Source organism: Pteropus vampyrus, unplaced genomic scaffold (genome assembly GCF_000151845.1).
Source record: "Pteropus vampyrus isolate Shadow unplaced genomic scaffold, Pvam_2.0 Scaffold18, whole genome shotgun sequence".
NCBI lineage: Eukaryota > Metazoa > Chordata > Mammalia > Chiroptera > Pteropodidae > Pteropus > Pteropus vampyrus.
The window spans coordinates 9,617,714-9,638,757 of record NW_011888799.1 but is presented as its reverse complement, the minus strand read 5'-3'; the positions used below and the strand labels follow the sequence as shown (position 1 = coordinate 9,638,757).

The window sequence follows — 21,044 nt, the reverse complement described above, 5'->3', positions numbered from 1 at the left end:
TGAAGTTGATCCTTAAAACTCTGGACATATTTTTAACTTCTTTGAAATGTGAAATTTCAGAAAAAGTATTTACTAATAGACATCCCAGGTATTTACTAATAGACATTCAAAAGCATGCACCACTATCCTGTGACCCTTTGAGAAACAATCTAAGCAATTATGGTTCACAACTAAAACTAGGCTTTAAATAGTTGGATTTGGAGAAAGGAAAGGGAGCTGTTTAACCTCCAATTAAGTAAAATGGTGGCAGTTTGAAAAAAAGGAGTCCAGAGGGAAATGTTATTATGTTTCCTTCGAGTGCTGGCTTTCCTTGGAGAGGTCTGGTAGAGCAAGCAGCAGCCTTGAGGAGGGATTTAAATTCTTTAAAATAAGTCACTAGATCTTCTTCATGATGCCTACAAGGAAGATAAAATGATGCTATGTTAAGATTTGGTTAAATGCGATATTTGATTAGGTAGAAAGATGATCATGTTTTGTTAAGGGAAAAAGAGGTTACTGAACTGTGTTTTGTATTTCTCATTAGAAAAAGCAAATATAAGCATGGGGAAAGATAAACATAGGAAATCAAAAAAAGCATAGATGTTAATATTATGTTATTAAATCTAGGTAGTAGAATTAGAAGTGATTTTCCTTTTTATCATTTTCTATAATGAAAACATTACTTTTGTGATTTAAAATATCTTTCTAAATGACAAAGCTGAAAGGGTGGAAGAAAGGATAGGGCTTCGTTTTACTGTGCTAAATTGAGAGAGGGAACCATCCTCATTTTAATTTAGGGAGAGCAGTGATTCGTGTGACAATCCATTCTTCCTTATTAGGGCTAAGTGAGGTTTGTGATGTTGGGTCAGATTTGCCAAAAACTTACTTAAACTTACTTCATTTTTGGTTTCTGCATATCCATCTCACTTCTCTGTGTACACTCAGCAATCACTTAGAATTTAGATCTAGTCTTTGGGATATTTTTTGGGGAAGATGGTAGTTATGGTGATAGGGTATTGACTATAACAGATGACTTTTTGTTTCTCTGATGTTTCCATTGAGTTCCATAAATGTTTATTGAGCACCTGCTTTATTCCAGGCACTGTCATAGCTACTGGGAACAGTGGCCAAAAGTCTCCATGGAGGAGACCAAATATCAAGGAGAATGATTCATAACAAAAATCACTGGGTCAGTGAATAAGAAAAAAACACCCGCGAGTGCCAAACTCTTGTACTGTTTAGTTCTTTCCTTGCTCTATCTACTCTATAATACAAAAGGATTATAATATCTATTTTTTGTTTTTTATTTTTTAAGAAACAGTGGCATCAAAGCATCTTACAACTTTCCCTTTGGTGCTAGTGTAGCCTTTGTGTTACGATGGAGGCTGAGAAGGCAATATTAAGCTTCTTGTTCCATGTTTTAATAATAATGTCCATCATTGTCTAGCAAAATTCTGGACCCAGCTCTGACTCGAATAGCCAACAAACATGGATTTCTGGCTGTCGGCTTTTACTAATCACACAGTATGTAACTGTATGTTCATTGTTTATCTCTGAGATTTGTTGAGTCAAACAAGAGAATCAGAATGCAGGGGGCATAATTGAGACTCATTCTCCCATCTTACAATGGATTCGTATTATTTGTGTATTGTGGTACTGCTGGGGATTAGAGACTTTGCCCCAGGAGTTAATGGACTCTTAATGTGTAAAAATGACTGTGTGTGTTTAAAATGGTTAATGTTTTTTCTTATTTATGAGTCAGAGAGCACCTATGTCATGTTCCATTCAAAGGATTAGCCCTTTTTGTGCCTTTTACTTAACGTCTGTCAAGAACAGCTAGTCCATTATTAACCATAGTGGCCTGTTTGCCATTTTTTAATTGAATGCATTCGGTCTGACTTCTTTTTATTTTATTTTATGCATTAAAAATTATATAGTAAAATTCACTTTTTGATGTGTTCTTTGAGTTCTTTAAGATAATATTTTTAGAGCAATTTTAGGTTTAAAACAGCATTGAGAGGGAGATACAGATTTTTCTCAATACCCCCTGCTTCCACACATGCATAGCCTCACTTGTTATCAATATTACTCACCAGAATAGGATATTTTTACCAAGGATGAACCTACGATGACACATCATAATCATCCAAAGTCAATGATCATTTACCTTAGGGTTCAAACTTGGTGTTGTGTATTCTATGGGTTTGGACAAATGGCTAATTACATATATTAATCATTATAATATCATATAGAGTATTTTCACTGCCCTAAAAATTCTCTATATTCTGCCTATTTATCTCTTTCCTTTTACCCCACCTACCACCCCCAGGCAACCACTAATATTTTTAATTGTCTCCATAGTTTTACCTTTTTTTCAGAATCTCATATAGTTGGAATCATACAATATATATAGCCTTTTCAGATTGCCTTCTTTCATTTAGTAATATACATGTAAGTTTCCTTCATGTCTTTTCATGACTTGATAACTTATTTGTTTCTAGCGCTGAATATTTCATTGTCCAGATATACCGCAGTTTATTTATCCATTCACCCACTTGACTCTTTATTTGAAGTATGAGCTGTATTTTTTAGTACTCATTTCTTTCAAGTTCAACATCTAAACTGAAATCAGTTTTCCAGAATCATATCTATTGTTCTCTTCCAGGGCATGAGCATTTGGAAGAAGCAGCAAAGCAGTAGGACAATAGTTGGTAGTTACTGGTACTTGGCCAAAGCTATTTAAAAACCAAACGAAACAAAAACCTAATACAGCATTCCAAATTTTATGTTATCTTTTTTCCCCATTCTTTTGATTTTTTTCCCGTAGCTTTATTTAAAGAAGTCTTTTGTAAGTAGCTTATATTCGAGGTTTTTAAAAAATATAGTGTGACAGTTTTTGTCATTTAGTTAGGGAATTTCAGTGTGATTTTATTTTTCTTTACTCAAATATCTAGGTTTAAGACTACCATCTTATTATTTGTTTTATATTTGCCCTGTTCTCTTTTTTTCCCTCTCTTTTTGTCTTCTTTTGGATCAATCAAATATTTTTTATTATTCCATTTTTCTTCTTCTATTAGCTTGTTAGTTACACATTTTTAACTTTACTCTTAATGGATACCATGAAGATTACAACATGCACACTTAAATTATGATAATCATTTTATAGATGTGCAGTTTTTACTGTTTCCAAACAATACAATAGCCATAGAAGACTTTAGTCCTATTTATTCTTCTCTTGCATTGTGTTTTTTGTTGTCATGAATTTTAATACTATGTGTTTCTTAACCCCCGAAAGGCATAATTATTATGGTTTTTCATGGTCAGGATTTATGTAGATTTACCTACAGATAAATGTTTTCGGTTGTTCTTCATTTCTTTCTGCAGCTTCAACTTCTACCCGAGGTCATTTTTCTTTGGCCTAAAGAATACTTACTGTAAATTTCCAGCAGTAAACTCCATTTTTCTTTGTCTGGAAAATGCCCACTTAATAAATAATTGCATTATTTACCCTTTGTTTTTGAAGGATAGCTGGAAAATAGAATTTAAGCTTTATTTCCTTTCAGTACTTCATGCTTAGTTTTACATTTCCCCTGTTAACAGCAAAAGAGATGTTGGGATTTTATTTTTAAATCTATATTACATAACAAATGATGTGCGCAATATTATACCACGTACTTTGGGCAAATGTAAAGATGAGTAAAGAAGACAAAGTCAGTGCCATCAAGGAAGCTTACAGTTGAATGGAAGAAGCATATAATATAATTTAGGGGAGTAAATCCACAAGAGTGGGAGGAGGGAAGTGCTGGATGTACTACTAATCAGCCATTAAGGCTGCAAATCGGAACATCAGTGTAGAGGTATGTGCCGGTGTAAATTCCTGTCCTGGCAGCATCTCACTTTGGGGACATTATGGTTAATTACTTGGCCTCGTTGCCTCAGTTTTTTCCTGAGAAGATGGGAACGCCATTAGTGCTTGTCCTCATGAGCCATTATGAGAATTATGTGTGCCCCACAGTCAGTCAGCACTTAGTGAATCTGTACTATTAATAGTTGCAATTATTCTCATGCTCTTGAAGCAAGAGAGATGGAAGAATGTTCCTAACTAGCTTCAGCTCATACACATAATAGATACTTTCAATCCCGAACACTGAGAGTTACTACTTAAAGTAGACTGCCTTCCAATTCCAAGACTGCTTAAAGTGGACGGTGGAGCACAAAAGTTATATCTGGGTTCAGAGCCCAAGAACTGGAAATTCCAGCTAATTGTAAATATTTATTCCTTACTGCCTGAGCAAATGGTCCTAGGCTGGCAGGGATGTTTTCTTTAGTGAAGAAATAAAAGTGGTGGTATGTGTGTTGATAATGATCTGCTCTCTGAATGGCTATCAGAAAAAAGGGAAACAATTGAAGAACTGAATTTCTAGGTTTCTTTTTATGTTTCTTTTCTCTTTTTTCCCCCTAAAGACTTTGTATATTTAGATAGGCTTAACCAGTCAAACTTTTCCCCACCCCACTCTCTACCCCACCTTGAAGGGGTAGACTTGTTTTTCTCAATAGGATATCCTGGGCAAAAAATTTCATTAATTCAGATTTTTCTATTTAAAATGGGAATTCAAGTGGTTATCAGAGTTAAATGAGGTGTAGTAGCTTGTTAAACTGTAAGATGTAAAAGAAGTGAGATATTAAAGTGGTATTTAGTGGCTAGGTTCAGAAGTAATTGTGATTTGATTTCCAGCATTTATTGTTTCATTTTGAAAAAGGGAGGAAAAGGTATATTTAAATAATCACAATATTAAAAACAACTCCAATAATTTAAAATAATATAAAGTGCTGCTTTGACCAGAGATTCATAAATGTAAAGAATTGGTGTCGATCAAGCCGGGGAGTTGGGTATTTCATCCCTCCTCCCCTTCTTACATAAGGTTAAATTAAAATTATACTGTAATTTAACAACTAGTGGACCTGAAGTCAATATTATTGACTTGAACGTAATAGAATGATTCTTTGTTAGGGTATCTTAATCCTTTCCGGAAACCACATAGAACTCTGTCCCAGGGACAGAGTTTCTCTCTCTCTCACTCTCTCTCTTACTCTCACTCTCTTGACTACAGTAGACTCTGTGTTGGAGACTGGGTGGCTTCGCTCTGTATAGTCAACTGGGAGATTCTTAACAGTGAGAAGAGCATTGGGCAGTCTCTTTTGGCGAGGACAGAACCTCTGCTTCTGCTGCAGAGGGAACTACAGTTACTGATTTTTTTGCTTACCAGCTGCAGGATGCAGCTGTCCTTATCTGTGGTCTTTCTGAGACCAGCTAATTTCAGAAATTTAATATAGCGAGGGCGAGTTGAAGCAAATACCAGCTGTACATTTAACTGTTAGCTTTTTGACTATTCAAATTTGTCTTTATCTTTAATTTGCCAGTTGGTCATATCTTAGAAAATAGGGATTATTTTTCCTCAGGCCTTATGATGGTAGCTAAACTTGCGCGTATCTAGCACCTGACCCTGTTGTGTTACCACATTATAGAGGGTCATTTAAGGTCAAGTTACTTAATTTGGAGAGTGTGACTGTGGGTCGTGGGGAACTTCTGGGGTGGTGAGAAGGAGACATTATAAAAGGATTGCTGACACACAATAGGCCCAGGTACGTTTAGTGATGCTTGTGTTTAATGTGGTCATTGTGCACAAAGAAGTGATGTCTGTGAATCAGCCTTTAGACTTTTAATGACGTTTCAGGCTGTTCTACTTATTATCATATTTTAAGGTTTCATTCAGTTAGTCGACAACCTTTTGCTGAGTACCAGCTGTGTGCCTGGTACTATGTAAAGAAGAAAGCTAGCTCCTGCCTTTCATAGCTCGCTCACAGAGATGAGACACATGTGCAAATAATTATAATTCAGTGGGATAATCAAATGTTATAACGGAAGTGTGCAGAATGAATTGCAGATAGTATCAAATGAATTCTAAGATCGTACCTGACCCTCTAAAATATACATAGAAAACAAGAGCAGATACATATTTGTCCATTTGAAAGTCATTTAAAACAAAAACAAAAACAGACTGTAGTTTCTTTCAAGACTATGTTTTGGTCTTCTTCCCGGAGACTTTCCCATCTGGTTTCTGCCCAGGGAGCCCCACCTGCTTTTTCACACTAAAGACTTCTCAAAACTATGACTCTGTAAAGAACTTCTGATTTACTTAGAAACTCTTTTTGTTTTGCTCAGTAGCAAGCTTTTCAGAAACCTTTCACTGTTCTGAAATAATAAAAGTACAGGAATAAGGTTCCAGTGTGCCACTTCAGATCACGTGCTGGAGTTTGAACTTTGACTCTCCAGGAACTAATCGAAGGAACTGACAAATTGAACAATTTGATTTTGTTTCTCTGGATTGGGATTGAATCTTGCCTTTGCCACTCACTGTGTGTCCTTGGGCAAGTCCCACTATGTCTCTAAGCCTCAGTTTCTTCATCATTGCCTTCTAAGGATCTGGTGAGGATTAGAGTTAGTGAGTATAAATGCCCAGTCCTGCACTTGACATATAGTAGGGGGCTCAGTAAATCTTAGCTACTATTTTCTGTTAGAATTTGAATTCCACAGTCCCCTTTTTTGACTCAAGAGCAAATAATACCACTCTACTTTCAATGAATACACATTAAGGAGAAGGAGAAGCAGCGTTTGCTGAGTATCTGTTATGCCCCAAACAGTGTCTGGGGTGCTTTAAATCTGTGATTATCTAGCAGACTTCATGGTCCTGTGAGGTATAAGAAGGTAATAGCATTAAGACCTATTTTTGAATTTTGTTGAATGTCATGTCAGTTGTAAATGAAACACACACATACACAAACACAACATAACAGAATGAAACAAAACAAAACACAAAAACGGGGATCATACCTCCAGATGCTGACAGTTTTATAGGAGGGATAGTATGTGAGCCAAACTTTAGAATATATTCTATGAAACTGTTGTATAAAGAAGTTGAGATAGCCTTTTATTTTTTGCCTGTGACATGGTGTCTCAACATTCAGAGAAGGCTGATACTGTTAGTCGATGACATTTTCTAGCCCTTTAATCCACACCTTTACTGGCTTTCTCAGAAAGTGCTAGGAGGAAATCAGAATCAACATTGTGAAAAGAAACTTAGATTCTCCATCAATTACCAATTGCAGATCATATTTCTATTTTTTTAAAAGCCAAAACACATATCTGACTAAAACTTAGTGGCTTCTAGTCTTGGCCTAGCTTCTCACCCTATGTTTGTGAGACTGTCTCTTGATCTGTCATAACCCAAGTGCCAATAGTGGGCACACTTGTTGATGAGGAATTACATCATGGTTAGAAGTAGATTTTATTATATACCAGTTAATTTCAACATTTTAATCGCTTATTCCACAACATTTCTTTGAGAGGGACAGCTGTCACTCATGCTTTTCCCATAAAATATTGTTACAGAGGGATTTCTCCACAGTTGGGATGAGTCAGGGGATAGGCTGGAATGACCAACTATTAGAATGACTTATCATCCAAAAAGTACTAGGAAAAATAATGAGGAAAATTTTTTTGTTTTTATCACTGTCGTGATTATAAAGAGTGATATAAAACACAGAAACCATACAAGAAAGATTTAAGTACTTAGCAATAAATATACAAGTCGGAAAACACATAGGCAAATCTAAAGACAAAATAATAACTGTGAAGTTGTTTACAACATAGGGTTAATCTCCTTAAAAAATGAAGAGCTTTTCCAAATTAAGAGAACAACAACCCAAAAGAAACACAGGCAGTCTGTGAACAGGACAGCTCACGGAAAAAGAAATAACTGAAAGCTCTTAAAGGTATACATATTTTTTAACCTCATTCAGAATAAGAAAAATTCAAGTTGAAACCTGCACTGAGATAATTTTGACCTCTTAGACTGGCAAAGAGGGATAGGTATGGCACTATAGAAACAGGAAAAGAAGAACGGCATCCACTGCTAATGGGAGTGTATAGCAGCTCAGTCCTGTGGAGGGCCATCTGGCATTATCTACCAAAGTACATGTCAGTTGACCACTGACATTCCACTTTTAGGAATATGTCCTACAAGTATCCCACAGATGTGCAGAATGATGCAAATATGAATATTTATTGTAGCATCATTTGTAATAACAAAAGAATGGAACCAATACAAGTGCCCTCTCATAGGGAACTGGTTATGTAAGTCATGGAACATCTGTATACAGTAGAACACTATGAACTTGTCAAAAAGAGTGAGTCGGCTCTTTGTGTGCTAACCTCAAGAATTGTTTTTAAATGAAAAAAGGCAAATGTAGAACAGTACGTACACTGTGCCACACTATATTGTCAAAAAAATTTTTTTAAATTGTAAAATAGAAAGGTCGAACTGAGATGGGGTGGAGCATTTGTTATGTTCCTATTTAGTGTGGTGTAAGTGTACATTGTCTCTAGAAGATTACATGGGGAACTGGTAACAGTAGTCACCACCCTTGAGTGGAGCTGAGTAGCTGAGACCTGGAAGCTAGAGGTTGGTGCAGGAGAAGTACTTTTCACTGTATCCTCTTTCGTACCTTTGGAATAGTGTACCATATATATTCTAATTCTAACAGCATGAATCCAACTCATGATTTTATTAAATAATTTTAATTTAATCAAATTTGCTAGGTTCGAAAATTTTGAGTCGAGTCACAGATGAGCTTGAGCTTTCCTAAGTCGTTTTCTATGAACTTACTTTCTATCCTCCAGAATGTCTTAAGGCATGCTTAGAAGATTCATGCAACTTTTTTTCATGGTTAGAATTGTCCAGAGTGTGGAAAGGCTACCTGAATATTGAGTGAAGTTTAAGGAAATCCAAATCATTTCCAACAGGGTTACCTCCTCAAATATCTATGGCGCTGAGCTTTTATAAGGCTCTACAGTATATTTGTGAGTGGGCTCTAGCTTTGAACTAAAGGAGCCCACTTACTCATTATCCTCACTTCCTTTGTTGACAAAGCCAGTCAGTGAGTCAGCTCAGGGCTGTGACATTAGCGTTTATGTCAGTGGCCTGCCTGGACAGCTCGCAGACACATGCTCTAGCAGCTGGGCGGGGCACGCCCTCCCTCCCTGCAGAGCCAGCTGGTTCTTACCAGCTTTGGCAGCTTTGTGCAGCACTACTTGTTGTGACTTCCTGTGGTTTTTGCCTGGTGCATCCGGAAGAGGAACAATTCTCTTGCTTAAGGCAAGGATTGGCCACCCACACCTTGACTTAAATGTGGGTAGATTTGTAGCCTTTGGGAATCACTTTTGAAATTGACTCTTTAGAAATTATCAGAATTAGCAGATTACATATATACACAAGACTGTAGCAGCTACCTTGATTTGGGCTTAGGGTACTTAAGGGGAGAAACAGGCCTTGTCCAGCTAACCTGGGCTAAAGTTTAAAAGCAAGGCTTAAAGTAAGGTTGCAGTTGAAACAAAATCCTTTCATTATCCTATGTTTGGATAGATGTAGGGCGGGTGAGGGGTTTTTTAAAATAATTCCCCAGTGATTTTGCCATTATTCGATCAAGTTAATTCTGTGAGCCTCCTGAGGGTGGGTGAGTTCATCTTGCAGGCTCTGCTGTTGGCTCCCCACTCACCTGGGCAGTGAGTTCACAGTGTTCCTGCTTCCGTCCCATGACCCCAGGGAGATCTAGACAGCCTAAGACTGGCAATGTCTACTTGCCTGTTGATTTAGATTTAAGTGTTAGTGCTGTTTCCTACTTATGCAATGGAAGCAGCTCATTGCTCCCTTTTCTATGGTCTGGGCTGGACAGAAGAAAAAGGAAGGAAATATAACAAAAGACTAAACAAGACTAGGAAAAGTTTGGGGAATTTTTTTCCTTAAGGTTATTTGGCTCTTCTTAGCCCTTCTTATTTATTCATTTATTTATTGTCTTAAGTTTTTAAAAAAAGACTTAACAAAACAGTGTAGTTGAAAGCACAGTACAACGACAATCCATAAACCTACCACCTAGAGTTGATTATTCTTCTTTGTCATTTTTCTCTATCTATATATGTGAGTGTATATTTCTAGTCCATATTTCTATTTCCAAGACTTCCTCCCAGTTTCTTACAATGGATAACCCTTCTTTTAAAGGTTTAAGAATCAGCATCTTCCCATTTTCCTCTTTCCTTTTTTTTCTTTTTGTTTGCAAAAAAATTTTTTCTGAGTAAATTTGGATGATTCTTGTCCAAATGGGTTGGATTTAACAAGAATTCACACTCAGAAGAATAATCTAAGTCATCGTCTCCTATTATCTGGGACTTTAAAGAAACCTATTTTTTCCCCTTTTTGTTGGGGGCGGTGTGTTTGTTTTATTTGTTTTTTTAAGGGAGAATCATTGTATGCGGGTACAATGATACCTGAACTTAGAAATTGAATAGATTTAGATGAATTTGTGGAGATAGGGCTGATAACCATGATTATCTAAACCCTCTTTTATATGATATCCTGGAACCATATCGATTTGGTTAACAAAGCATTTCTTATTATCTGATTTCCTGTAAACATAGGGCCCGAATAGATTCAGATATCAGGAGATTCTTATATGGGAAGAAGGATAATGCTTATTGTTGTCAGAGCACATGCCTACATAGACCTATAGGGGGTCAGAAATCTAATTTGATCTTTATTACATGAGCAGCTGGGAAAGCAGGAGAAACAAAGCTTGGGATATCATAATCCTTAAATAGTTGTAGTTATGTATTTGTGTGTTAATTCCATTGAGATAAACCTTTAGTGGAAATGGAATTTGTTTTTTTAAACAGTCACTGGTAGGTTGAGATCTAAAGAGACCCCTCAGGAGTTCTGGCTGCTGACTAACTGGCCCCTCCCAGCCAGAACCTCTTGGCAAGACTGTAACTAGTGATATTTTTACAACCAAAGACTCTTATTTTGTGGTTTAAGGAGAATAAAGTTGACTACATTTCACCTTCAAAAAAAAAAAAAAGGAAATATTTTCAAATAGAAAACAAAGTTAATGGTTACAGTTAAAGTGTCTGCTGTTTACAGAATCTCTCATCTTTATATCAGAGCAACTATCCAGCCAGAGTATAAGCTCTGCCATTGTGTTACAGATTTTTGCACACCCTGCCTCTGGCCCCTTCACTCTGGCTGAGGGGACAGGACAGTTTTTCCATCATGAGATTGCTGCTTATGTTGAGTTTACAGAGTTTGTCAATTTTTCTAAATGCAGTGGGTCCACGCAGGGAAGTGACATGGCTCAGCAAAGAGGATTATTTGAAACTAGACAGAACGATCTTGAATCCCTGAATCCCGGCTCTGTGACCTTGGGGAGATTACTTAACCGTCCTAGAACCTCAGTTTTCTCATCTGTAAAATGATGCTAACAAGAGCTACCTTAACAGCAAACACATTGCATTTATTTCATGCTGAATCATTTAGCACAGTATTAATAATGGCTTATTTCTTAAAGTCCCTTTTTGTTTACTGCATCCGAGAAACAGGCTGACCAACTCAGATGGAATAGCAATTAGTTTTCCTTGAATTTAGCAAATGGGCTTTTAAAAACTATTATTAAAGTGATGGAAATTTTCACAAATGTAACAGAACTCTTCTTTCTAAGTGTTAGATGAGGTCTGGAGGAAAAAGTTTCGTTGAAAAGGTGACTTTTGACTGTGAAGCGCTATCTTCTTGAGTCTATCAGGCATATTGGGCCACAGAGGCAGGGAAAGGGGGCCTGGTGGAATCCAACTGGGTAGTGCCAGGAACTGAGAGGTTAAGTCAAACCATTTCAGCAGATTGGCAAGGAACATCCAGGCTGGGTAATTAATGCTTCATTTCAGGGGGTCACTGAGGCATCAAAGTTGTTAATTAGTTTTATGAAAACAGATTGTGCAACCCCAGGGAGATTGTAATTGGGTAGTAATTGAAAATAACTCGGTGGTAAACTTTAGTTGAGCGAACCAGTTGGCGGTAACTTGGCAGTAGAAAGGGAGTTGGGGTGGGGGACGAGGTGGAGGGAGAGAATGAGACAGTGATAGCCAGACAAATAATAAACAAGATATAATTTGAACAGACATGACCTAGGCTAACATTTTCTCTTAGAAATGAGGAAACAGGTCTGAGGAGGGAAGTGGTTTTTCTAGGACCACACAGCTAGTTAGTGGTATATTTCTTTTCTTCCCTTGTAACGGTATTCTAGGATTTTCATAACTTTGATTTTTAGGAGGGGACTGTGGGGAACATGAAATGTGTGCTGAAAGGATGGCTTCTGAGGCCAGAGTTCTCGGCGCATTCTTGTTTGCAGAATATACTCAGGAATGCTGCTGGATCATAGGATAGAAGAAAAGTAGTCTCGAAATCTTGTTTAATTTATATACCACCCTTGCCATGGATAAAGCTTGGAGGGACTTTTCTTTACCATTCATGGCTCCACCATTCTCAGGGGCTAGAGTAACACTTTCAATCTTCCATACTTAATGAAAGATCAGGCAACAGGGAAGTGATTTTTTGGCTTGATATTAAAGAGGAGAATTATTTTTGAGCTTCAGTTTCTGGTTGTGAATTTGGTGAGCACCCAGAGTGAGCACGTCAATGTGGGGGCTCTGGTTGAGATAGGCAGGGAAGTGTTATAAGGACACAGCTGGAAGTGGCTCATTCCAGTACAACCAGAATACAAGTTAAATCATTGTTCTCACAAACACTGCTACAAACCTCTACAGCCGAGAGCTGTTCAAGCTTGTACATTTCAGTCAATACCTTGTTTATTAATCCATTCGGATGGTTCCTCGTACTCAGGGATTTGAGGAATCAGAAAGGAAAATAGGTCATCAAGGTAGCTCCTCTAGATGTGACTCAGCCCTTGAGTCAGGTGAACCATTTATTTCTTCTCTTATCAGTTTGGACTAATAAATACACTATCTGGAAGGACTAAGTGTACTTGCATAAAAACTAATCAGGAGGATATTTGGGGCTCATTTGGCCAAAATAAATCACATGCTTTTGAAGTTTCCATAATAGAACCATCTGTTTTTGGCTGCTTGGGAAGCTCTTTCTTCATTACCCCTGCCCCTTCACCTCCCTTTTTGGTCTGTACTGTCTCTACCTCATTTCTCAGCTGAGTCTTCCAAGTTAGCTTGATTACCTCATGGCTATAAAGTAAAAAGAACTATATTTCTCAAGTTTCTCCAAAAGGACTTCAAATATCTGGTGCATACATTCCCCTTCACTGCCGAAGTTTTCCCAGAGGCCATTCTTTTAAGTCTTAATATTTGCTTCACTGCAGTAAGTTGGGAGGAGTGTTGCCCTTTTGTGCCCGCGAACATTTAATAAAAGTATAGGGAGGAGCTCAGCCAAGTAGGGGATCTTCCAACTATCCTGTTTCTTGGCTACCGATACAAATAAGAGCTGCTGCAGCCACAGCATTTTCAAGTTAGCAGAAGGAAAATATACTTATCAGTGGTGACTGCTTTTAAAAAATAACATTTATTGTTTTTCTGATTATAAAAAAGTTACTATGTCCCTGCAGAGAGTTTGGAAAGCTCAAAGAAGCATAAGGAATAAATTAAGTTACTCATTTTGTGAGTGTTTGGTTAACTTTATGCTCAAAGCTTTTCTAAGCAGATAAGACCCTCTTTTGTGGATATCTGGCTTTCTTGTTTAGAGTATCTGTCTTCTCTTTTAATATCTAAATCTTATTATAATTGTTCTTTATTTGCTATACACTCAATACTTGAAGAACTGTGAACTTTCTGAATTAATAAAGAATCAATTTATTCCAAATATGATGACTCAGTTTCTGGTTAGAGATACCACAGGTGACCCAATGCTTGAGTTGTAGTGTTGCAAACCAATTTTGATAGTTATTGTATATATCAAGGTACAGGGAGAAAAGAAGTAAGTTTGTAGGAGTCATTTTTTTTTTTCTTACAGAAAAAATTATAAATAACTTTAGAGAAATCTGGAATTCAATCAGCTACTATGTATCCTGCATAAAATGAGGAATACCCATACTGAGTAGCTGAATAGATTTTCTAGAAGAATGATGATTGTCGAATGGATTTTGGCTTTAGCTGTAGTTTTTAGCTCTAATGTGGTAATACTAAAACCATTCCTAGGGACATTTTTATATTACAGGAGAGCATCGCTACAGCATCTTGTCTTTTCAAGTTATAATGGAAATTACGTGCTTAATTTCCACTGATAGGACCCTTTGGCAAAAGTAGGGAAGAAATTAAATATTTAAAGTTTTGAACTGCGTTCAGGAAATGGGAAGGTGGACTTCTTAGTCTGTTGGCATGTGATTTGTGAGTGGGAATTTCTTTTTTAAGCAAGAACAGTGCACTATATTGACTGACCGTGTCATCCAACGTAATGTCCCTGAGAAACAGAGTTTAAACAACTGCTCTTTGTCTAATTGACTGAATGAAAAAATGTGTATTGGCATGAATGACCATGTGAATTTTCAGGGAGGAGGGGCACATGCCAGGGTCTATTGAGTTAAATTTTTAAAAGCATGTACATAAGACTTGTCTGTGGATCAGAAAGGAGCCTCTGGGAATGCATGTTACTGAAGTCTTAAACTTGCACTGGAAGCAGAAGCAGGGTGTGGGGTGGTTACAGGGAGGAAAAATGCTGTCGGAACATTAGACATGTGCAGTAATCAGTGGTCTTCAGAATCTGCAGTCAGTTGCAAGAATTTCCCAGGCCTTAAAGACTGTCAAAGAGGCAGTCGTGTTTGCTTTGTGTGTTTCACAAGTATTCAACTTAATGCTTTGAAATGAGGGTCCATGTCTTTCTGATCGAGGAACTTGAAGTTTTGCTTGACACGTATGAGTGAAGTTATGAGAGTTCTAATGAGTGGTGATTAACAACTCTGGGAAGAGTGCACATCACTGCCTGAACCCTGACCACCCGCCTCCCAGATTTCCATTCATGCCAGAAGAACCAATAAAAAGATAAAGGCAGTAGAGTAGAAATGCCATAAGTGCATGCCAGAGCTCTATAGTGTCAATTGACAGGGCCAAGTAGAAAAGTCAAATGGACCTAAGATGAGCACTGGCTTTCTCCCAGTAAGTGTGTGCCCTCTCTGGGCCTTAGTCATTTCACCTGTAAAGTAATAAGATATCACCTGTCACTTCCCCATCTCCACTATACACCTGGCACAGTCGTGATTACACCTTACCTAACCACTGTAGCAGCCTGCGAAATGGTCTTCCTACTTTGATTCCTGTCTCCCTAAAATCCGTTCTCCACACATCAGCCAGAGAGGTCATGAAACTCACTATCTCCATTTGAAACCATCTTGTTTGTTTGCTTCTTTTTACTGTCTCTGGCACCCACTCCAGAGTACAACAAGCTTCATGCTCATGCTCTCCATTATATCCTTAAGGGCTGATACCCTGGCAGAAGTGGGGTCCTCACTCTCTCCTCCTAGATGCTTTTGCCTTTGCTCCTCTGTTCTCATTCTTTCACAGTTTTGTTTAATTCCTGAGCTAGTTTGAAATGCGAGTCAGGAAACCTAGGATCTAGTCTCAGTTCTGCCACTTACTGGTTGGGAACCCTTAATTAAGAAAGTTACTTAATTTCTCTAGGCCTCAGTTTCTTTACTTGTGAAGAGAGGGTATCTTAGATTTCGAAGGCTTCCATAAAAAAGTACCACAGACTGGGAAGCTTAAACAACATAATTTTATTTTCTCATGATTCTAGAAGCTATTCGTTTGAGGTAAAGATGTCAACAGGGTTGGCTGATTCTGAGGCCTCTTCCCTTGGATTGTAGATGGCCATCTTCTCCCTGTGTCCTCAAATGGTCTTCCCTCTGTATGTGTCTGTGTCCTGATCTCTTCTGTTAAGGACAGCAGTCATATGGGATTAGGACCCAATTGTATTGTAATTACCTCTTTAAAGACCTTGTCTCCACATATTCTAAGGTGTGGGGAATTACAACTTCAACATATGAATTCGAGGGGCACATAATCCAACCTATATTAGAAAGGAATACACTAGATATTATCTAAGATTTTTTCTAGCTCTACAAAGTTATATTTTAAGTTGGAGATCTTCCTCTTCACTCCTTTCCTTCTCTAGCTCCACTTTTGGAAGGTAACATTTTGGTGCATATTTGGTGCTTTCTAATTTTTTAATGCTCATATATATTTATAAGGGTTTACATATATTTTTAAAGGGTTTCAAAGTATGCATGTGGTGTGTTTGTGGGTATGTGTGTATCTAGCAATAATATGGTAAATTAAGGACCGTTTGAATGGGAGAATTTATAAAATATTAAATGGAACAAAAATAGTGTCTGAGATTTTTAATTTTTTCTCTCTAATTTTTAAGTATATAATAAAAAAAAAAAATTTGTTATTTTCTCCTATAGCTGGAAACTGACAAACTGGCCCTCCCGATGAGCCCCAGCCCACTTAGCCCGAGTCCCGCCCCCAGCCCCAACACGAAACTTGAGAATTCCACTCTCTTGACGGTGGAGCCCTCCCCGCTGGAGAAGAACAAAGGCTTCTTCGTGGACGAGTCCGAGCCCCTTCTTCGCTGTGACTCCACTTCCAGTGGCTCCTCCGCGCTTAGCAGGACGGGCTCCTTTATTACCAAAGGTATAGACATTCATTCTTTAAGCCTTCCTCAAGAGCCTCCAGGTTTTTTCCCTTGCTACTTCCATAGTCCACTAGTAGTTGAATCATTCAAATGACCTGTCTAGGAAGACCTGTCATAGACTTCAAGATAAAACTGACTTAAGAGAAAATCTGTACAGCCCACACTGTCTGGCCGATAGCCTGTGCAGAAGTATCGTCCCCTTTTATCCTCATGATGTTATCAAGTGTGTGTTTCAAGGAAGGGCTGATAAAATGTAGTCTGGCAGGTTTTTTGAAAATTATTTACCAGATTTGCAGAATCCAAGGGTTTAAAGAGCCTGAAGTATAGGTTTTAGTGATTCGATTTTAAACTTTGCTATTAAGCTTGGTTTCACATAACAGTGTTTTAAACATGGATTGGTGCTTTTGGTAAATAATTTGCCACTTTCGGTATTTAATAGCAGGGTAGGGAATTAGCATGCACACTATATTGACAACATTTTTATTAGAAATTTCCTAGTTTGTTTAATTCCAGTTATATTTTCGTGAAAGGATTATATTTTATGTCATACTTTATATATTTATAAAATATTTTCTATTTTACATATAATTTATAAACTTTACATGTTTATATTTTATGTTTACATAAAATATTTATATTTTAGTTTATATTTTGTTACATGTATATTTTAGAGAAAGCTTTTTATAATGTAATAAAAGTTATAATTCCTCACCCTACTCTAAGGTGTGACCCGAGAAGCATTATTTTCTTATTTATGTGCCTTTGCTCTTAGTAGTTTAGCTTTAAAATATTGCAATGTTATTAGAAATAAGCGGATTACATTGACTTGGAATTTTTGAGGAGAGAAGTGTGGGCTGAGATCTTTGTTTAGCAAATGAACTACAGATGGGGACAATAGTAAAGTTATATATATATATATATATTTAGTTTTTTAGTTTTTAAAAGTATTATAGCCTTCTCCTTCTGACTTTTAGAAGAATGTAGAATAAGTAGTTTAGGTTTAGGCAAAAGTCATATTAAAGGACACGTCAACAACCCTTTCAAGCAGATCCTTGGCTGATCTTTGTTAGGTAAATCTTATTCTGTTATCTTATGGACAATGCTAGTAAAAACTCCCTTGGTGTTTAAAATGTGCCAGAGGTTCACTCCCTCACCTTGTGGTGGTGGGGTGGGGATAGCCTGGAGAGAGTAACTGTCACTCTTAGCTCCCCTCTGTGTCTGGTCAGTACTGTCCCTTTACATCTGTCTCTTTCCCTTCCTTCTCCTCCCTGCAGAAAAGAAGGACACAGTGTTGCGGCAGGTACGCCTGGATCCCTGCGACTTGCAGCCTATTTTTGATGATATGCTCCACATTCTGAATCCTGAGGAGCTGCGGGTGATTGAGGAGATTCCTCAGGCTGAGGACAAGCTGGACCGGCTATTTGAAATTATTGGAGTCAAGAGCCAGGAAGCCAGCCAGACCCTCCTGGACTCTGTTTATAGCCATCTTCCTGACCTGTTGTAGAACACAGGGGATACTGCACTCTGGAAATTACTCATTTTAGTGGCAGGGTGTTTTTTTTTTTTTTCTTTGTTTTGTGTGTGTGTGTGTGTGTGTGTGTGTGTGTGTGTGTGTTTAACAGAGTATATGGCCAGTGTTTTGAGTTCTTTCTTTTTTTTTTTTAACCCTTCTAAGAATTTAGTTTGTAAGCCTTTTCGAGGTGTAACTTGCAAAATAGCCACCACTAAAGCTTTTTAGATTTCATATTTTCTCTGTTTTGCCTTCTTATGTATTTTCAAAATTGTTCTGTGCACTTTAAATTCACTTAACTTACCACAAATGCAGTGTGACTATTCCGACACACCGAGTTGTGAGCCTTTTCTTTAAAAGTGTAATGGCATCTTATGAATTCCGTAAGCAGTCTTGATATCTCAACATCCACACCTACTTTTTTTTATTCTTCCTATTTTTTTTATTATTATTTGTCATTTACGAATTTTCTTAAAGGTTAAGGAAATATAAGACCCCGTCGAGTTACTGTAATTCAGTTAGGTTTTGAGTTATCTTTTGAATATGACTTGTTGTATAGTTCATGTTCATGGCTGAAACTTGACCACACTGTTGCCGATTGTATGGTTTTCTTCTTGACACCGTGTAGAATGCTTGATTACTTGTGCTCTTCTTTCACTCACATGTTCTGGGCTGGAGACATGAAATCCTCAAGCCATCAGGACTTGCTCTTTAAGTGGCTTGAAAACTGGGCCACCAAAGAACTTGAACTTCATCTTTTAGGGACTGAGCTATTCTGGAACATAGTGCTGCACTTTGGAAAGTCACAATTGAGTGCCAGTGGCACCTTTTCCATAGAGAATTTGCCCAGCTTTGCTTTAAAAATGTCTTGTTTTTTATACACACACAGTAGATAGATCCAGTCTGCCCTCAAGGCCTTCATAATTCAATCCTTTTAATTAAAAATGGCTGCAGCTGTAAGAACTCTTGTCTGATATATTTCCAACTATGCTCCCATTTATAAACATACCCTCTAATGCTCAGTTGCCAGATTCTAATGCAAAGGTGGCGTGGACTCCCTTTGTGTGGGTAAGGTTTGTGCATATTGGTGAGGAACTGATATCGGAAAAATGCCTTCAAGTGTACTAATTTATTAATAAATATTAGGTGTTTATTACATGAGTAGTTTGTATGTATTTAATCCTTGCCTTGTACATGTGCTCAAGTTATAACTCTTTGAAAATATATATATTCTAAAAACCTCAGCATTCCAAACTGTAAATCATACAAATTAGCCAAGGTTTGTATCTAAAAATATACAAGGAGATTCAAAAAAAGGACTGCCAGGCATTAAATAATCAAGCATTTTCTAGTCTTTCGAGGTAAACCTGAGGCTCCTGTTTCTGAGATTATCCCTATTTTAAGAAATGACGATTTTGAGGCGGAGAGGTACAGATGGTGACTAGGCCTTGGAGTATATTCATCTTACTCATTTCCATCTAGGAAATTTATCACTCATTGGAGAGTCTATAAAAGTTCATAGTCTTCTATATGAAACCTACTGTCCCTGAGTAACTTCAAGGTCCTTCTTGGCAGTAAGGCAGGGTGAAATCTTATGGTAGGATATATTACATTACATTATATTTATTATATTTTATATTTTATCACATAGCTTAGCTTGGGAACCCTGGCTCTACAGAATTCCAATGGCCAGTACCTCAGCAATTTTGAGTTCCTCTTTTATGAGAAACTGGAAGTAGATACCCTGTCTGAACACTTTGACTTATGTCAGCGACATTACAGGGGTTTTCTGGTTTCATCCACTTCCATGTGGCTGGTTTCTAGAGAACCAGGGTGGTATTTGGTTTCACCAGTTCTCAGGCTAGGTTTCTCCTCCTGTTTTGTTGATAGACGATGGAACTCTACACACCAACACACACACGCACACACACACACACATGCACACACACCTACACACACACCACTAGAATGGCTCATAGATAGTAGTGAAGGGGACAGATTTTGTATTTCAGAGGATTTCAGGACTACCACTTAATTATCTTGGAGGGTGGAAAACAATAAGTGAATGCAAAAATGTTATATTTATTAATCAATTTACACAGTTTTATACTTTACAAAGTGCTTTTCATATTATCTCGTTAAATCCTTATAAGTATTCTATAAAATAGGTACTATTATTATACCTATGCAACATAGAAAATGGCTTATAGAGGCTAAGGAACTTGCTTAAGGCCCTACAGCAGAGTCGTAGAGATCAGACTTGAATCTGAATCCAACCAAGGCTACAGGACTAGTAACCAGAACATCTTTGTTGAGCTCAGACAGTGGGTAGAAATCATAGTGATGAAATTTATCTGAGTTATAAGTAAAGCCCTATACTTAAGTTCAACAGATAATTGTGAATGTATAGTAGTGGGGTGGCATTTCTTAAAGATGCAGGGAAAAGGGGCATAGGAATTGTGGTTAAACAAAAGCTTAATACTGAATTAACATACATAGCTTTTCTAAAAACAAAACAAAATAAGAAAATGCAAGCTCCAGCTCCATGATTAAAAAGTATAATGTTCCAATCAGAGTTGATAGTCTCACTTGTATACCATATTGCTCACTTTGCTGGTTATCTCTGGTTCGAGCTGCCTTACTTTGAGGTATATGCTGAACTGGAAGGTTTCCAATGTGGGGGTAACTAGAAGAATAAGAAATAGAATCAGGAGCAATTGTTGGGGAATCTAAGTCTGACGACGAAGATCATATAAGAAAGGGAAAGACTGTCTTCAGTTTTTTGAAGGGCTGAGGAAGAGAGAATTCTTTAGAGAGTAATATTATTTCCTCCAGGTTGACCTAGGCTCAATGCAGAGGAGCTTTTAAACAATTAGATTGGGTTGCTTTTCAAAGGAGGGAGTGATTCCTACTCTAGGGGCAAATTGGATATGAGTCAGTGGTTCTCCATCTTTCACGTAGATAAG

General features: G+C 37.5%; 1 protein-coding gene across 1 annotated transcript in view; it reads left to right on the top strand.

Moving 5' to 3' along the window:
* Nucleotides 1-19,239, top strand: part of TNFRSF21 (TNF receptor superfamily member 21) — a 67,550-nt gene extending 48,311 nt beyond the window's left edge. The window contains exons 5-6 of the mRNA XM_011354792.2: nt 16,339-16,567; nt 17,843-19,239. Of these exons, the coding sequence (XP_011353094.1) occupies nt 16,339-16,567; nt 17,843-18,072 (459 nt within the window). The 3' untranslated portion in view covers nt 18,073-19,239. The remainder of the gene's footprint in view (nt 1-16,338; nt 16,568-17,842) is intronic.
* The last annotated feature ends 1,805 nt before the right edge of the window (nt 19,240-21,044 follow it).